This window comes from Hevea brasiliensis, chromosome 8 (genome assembly GCF_030052815.1).
Source record: "Hevea brasiliensis isolate MT/VB/25A 57/8 chromosome 8, ASM3005281v1, whole genome shotgun sequence".
NCBI classification, from domain to species: Eukaryota; Viridiplantae; Streptophyta; class Magnoliopsida; order Malpighiales; family Euphorbiaceae; genus Hevea; species Hevea brasiliensis.
In genome coordinates, this window is record NC_079500.1 from 12,492,688 (window position 1) to 12,496,756 (window position 4,069).

The 4,069-nt window shown below is 36.4% G+C and overlaps 1 protein-coding gene across 1 annotated transcript; it reads left to right on the forward strand.

The window, feature by feature from the left end:
- Window positions 1-896: 896 nt before the first annotated feature.
- Window positions 897-3,266, forward strand: LOC110647447 (receptor-like protein EIX1). The gene is made up of 2 exons (XM_058150677.1): window positions 897-1,071; window positions 1,228-3,266. Exons 1-2 carry the CDS (start codon window positions 897-899, stop codon window positions 3,264-3,266), a joined length of 2,214 nt encoding a protein of 737 aa, XP_058006660.1.
- Window positions 3,267-4,069: the final 803 nt, after the last annotated feature.

The following is a 4,069-nucleotide window of genomic DNA, read 5'->3' on the forward strand; positions in this document are numbered from 1 at the left end:
GAGTTGATGCATAGGCAGAGCATAGCTACCTAGTCAATGCGTGTATAAATCTCATTTATTTAGTCACTTTGGCGCTATTTCAACTTCCACCTAGAGTGGTTCTTTTTTCTTCCATTATATGTTTTCTATAAGGCCCTTCACCCCCTCCCTTTTTTTGGGTTTAAGGGCATATGATTGCATATTTGATTTTTCTTCACTGAAATTGTTTAGCCTAATATATTTCTTTACTGGCAGTGAACTAAAGTGATGTTTGATAAGTTTTTTTTTTTTCTTCTTCTCATTATTAGAGTGGAGGGGATGGGGTAGGAGTTTGCAATCATAAAGTTGCATGGGTGGAAGTGGCAAAACTTCTCGTCTATATAGCCCTTGCATGCTTGGAACATAGGGAATGTTAGCACTCTTGTCTCTATGCATAGGATGCTATCAAAGGATCCTTTAGTACAATGTTGTCAACATTGTTTATTTTATTTCTTTTACTTGAATATCTATTTGGAAAATGATGATAATATCAGAGAATATCCGATTATAACCATGTCATCATTTGAATGTTTTGCAGAACAACTTAATTTGGCAATATGACTTAACCATTATTTCTCAGTAGCTGGTTTGCCGAAGAGTATCTACAATCTCAGAAGAAGTGGCCACCCCAGGGACATTGTTTTTTTCCCTCTGAAGAAGCCAAATATTCTTATCTCATGATGACAAAAATCATTGTTCACCAACAGTCATTTTCATATGCTGTTTGGGACCCAAGTGAATTGAGCATGTCCAATACAATACCACCGAAAGTCAGTAATAAACTGATGGCTATCTGATGATTATGTCAATGCATGTTCAGTACTCTATATTATGGTAGCCCATCATTCACAGTACTTCAAACTATAGAAGTTAAACCAATGGAAACATCATCACTTCTTCAAATATTAGTAATTGTCATCAATTTTGTAATAGGACTTGCTCATAATGGCAATGCCCAGTTGGTGAATTGCAAAGCATCCGACAGAGAAGCTCTTATTGAGTTCAAAAATGGACTCTTGGATCCAGATAACCTTCTCTCATCATGGGAAGGAGGCGATTGCTGTCAATGGTGGGGAATAGGCTGCAACAATAGTGCAGGAGCTGTAATTATTGTTGATATCCACAACCCAGATCAATATCCCAGAAAGTTTGGGTTAGGAGTGGTCCTAAGATCATCATTAGCAAAACTCAAGTCCTTGGTATATTTAGACTTGAGTTTTAACAAATTCTGGGGCAACAAAATTCCTACATTCTTTGAGCCTCTTGAGAGATTGCAATATCTAAACTTGGCATATCCTGGATTTGGTGGAAAAATTCCTCCAAATTTGGGAAACATCTCTTCCTTGCAGCACCTTGACATATCTTCCTACCCCACTCAAAATTTTTTTGTTGATAATCTTGAATGGGTTACTGGTCTCACTTCCCTGACATATCTGGCATTGGATCGTGTTGACCTCTCATTGGTAGGATCAAAATGGGTTGGAGCATTTAGCATGCTTCCAGCTTTAAGTGAAGTTCAATTATCTGATTGTAACATACAAAACTCCACTTTTTTTCTAAGCTTTGCTAATTTTAGTTCACTTGTTGTCATGAACCTCCGTTTTAACCACTTGAACCCTTTCCCCATATGGCTTGTGAATATCAGTAGCCTTTTATATGTTGATCTCAGTTTTAACAGCATGCAGGGGAGCATTCCACTTGGTTTTTGCAAGTTACCAAATCTGCGGCTCTTGAATCTTAAGAAAAATAATCTCAGTGTCAGCAGCTATCAACTACTCACGCAGAGCTGGAGCAAGGTAAAGTTTCTTCAATTGTATAACAATTCTGTGCACGGTAAGCTAACTGCTTCCATCGGAAGCATGACATCTCTCACTCATCTTGATTTGTCTAGCAATTACATTGAAGGTGGTATTCATAGCTCAATCAGTAAACTTTGCTATCTAGAATACCTTGATTTATCACATAACAATCTTAATGGAAAATTACCTGAAGACCTTGAAGGAACAAATAATTGCCTTTGTAGAAGTCCGCTGCCCCATTTGCAGAAATTGTTGTTGAGCAACAATCAGTTGTTTGGTATGTTGCCAAGTTGGTTGGGTCAGCTTCAAAATCATGTTGAGCTCAGTTTGAATTCTAACTTGTTCCATGGATCAGTGCCTGCTGCTCTGGGGGTATTCAGAAGTCTATCGATTTTGAGACTTGAAGAAAATAAACTAAATGGAACTCTTCCAGATAGTTGGGGACAAATCTCAAAGTTGTCATTGCTTTCTGTCTCTTCCAATCATTTGACTGGAAACCTCCCTGAAAGTTTGGGCAAACTTTCTCTGTTGGAATACCTAGATGTCTCTTCCAATCGGTTGGTTGGTGTTGTCTCTGAATCCCGCTTTTCAAATCTTAAAAAGCTAATAATCTTGGGTTTATCTTCCAACTCTTTCATTTTTAAGGTCAGTCCTAATTGGGTTCCTGCATTTCAACTTCAGTCACTCATGATGCGTTCATGCAATCTGGGGCCTTCATTTCCAGGTTGGCTTAAATCTCAGAGATGTATTATGGAAATGGATTTATCGAATGCTAATATTTCAGGCTCCATACCCAGCTGGTTTTGGGATATTTCTTCCAGTCTCCATTTGTTAAATTTTTCTTCTAATTTGCTACAAGGTCACCTACCGAGTACTATCAGTGTAAATTTTGGTGCCATCATTGATTTAAGTTTCAATCTTCTTGAAGGTCGCATTCCACTTCCAAGTAACCAAACTGCAGTATTAGATCTCTCTAATAACAAATTTTCTGGTCCTATCCCAGAAAATGTAGGTGATATCTCATTTTTCATCCTTTCTTTCGCAAGCAACCAAATTATCAGTGCAATCCCAACATCTGTAGGGAGAATGCAGACAGTGCATGTCATTGATCTTTCAAGGAACAATCTAACAGGACGAATTCCTAAGAGCATAGGGAACTGCGGTTTCTTGCAGATCCTAGATCTTCAGAACAACTATTTAACAGGGAGAATTCCAAGTTCTTTGGGTCAGCTAACTCATCTTCAAACAATACATCTAAGGGACAACATGATCACTGGAAGACTACCTTCATCTTTCAAAAATTTGTCGAGGTTGAAAACTCTGGACCTTGGATGCAACAGGTTGACTGGTATAATTCCACAATGGATTGGAGATGCTTTTCCGGTTCTTCAAATTCTTAGCTTGAGGTCAAACGCGTTTTCAGGAGAACTTCCCCGCAAGGGATATTGACAGTTTGGTTCAGGCATGTATAATGCTTGTCGAGATAAATAGAATTTCCTTGCAAGGGATATTGACAGTTTGGTTCTTCTACCTGTCTTACTAGCAACATGCAAAGGTTGATTACTTAGGTTAACATACTGTTGCTTTTGTCTGATCATCCTACTCAAGAATGTCATGTCCCCGAGTTTTAAACTCAACTCACATTGGAATCCACATATCTGCAAATGCTGTCATGATCCATGGGAATTTAATAGATAATAAATGCAGTGGTAATTTAAATTTTTTACTTACTCATGTTTAAATAAATTAAGTATAAATATATAGAAAAATTTACATATTAATATTTTTATTTAATTAAATAATATATTAATAGTGATTATACCTGCAGAACGTGCATGTAAAAACTTAGAATAGTATATAATGAGAATTATTCAGTGTACTCAGCACATATATTCCCCACTCATATAAAAATAGAGTTCACCCTCCTTATTTGATAGAGAATCCACTTTTATATAAGTGAGAGAGCATTCTTTGTTTGATGAATGAGACTGACAAAATAAATGGATTAGGTGTATAAAAATTTTCAGTTTTGACTTTCTTTTTTCTTTAATCCTGCTCTTGCAAACTTAAATCTTTCCTTTTCCTGGTTAGGATTCTTGGAAGGTGAAATGGCACACTTTAAGTTTGATTCTTGAGAGATATATTTTCTTTGATTCTTGAAGATTTTAGGTTATGATATCTTGTAATTTACATATTTTATTTTGAAACATTAGTAGTTTACATTTGATTTTTTAAGATCTAAGATGATTCTT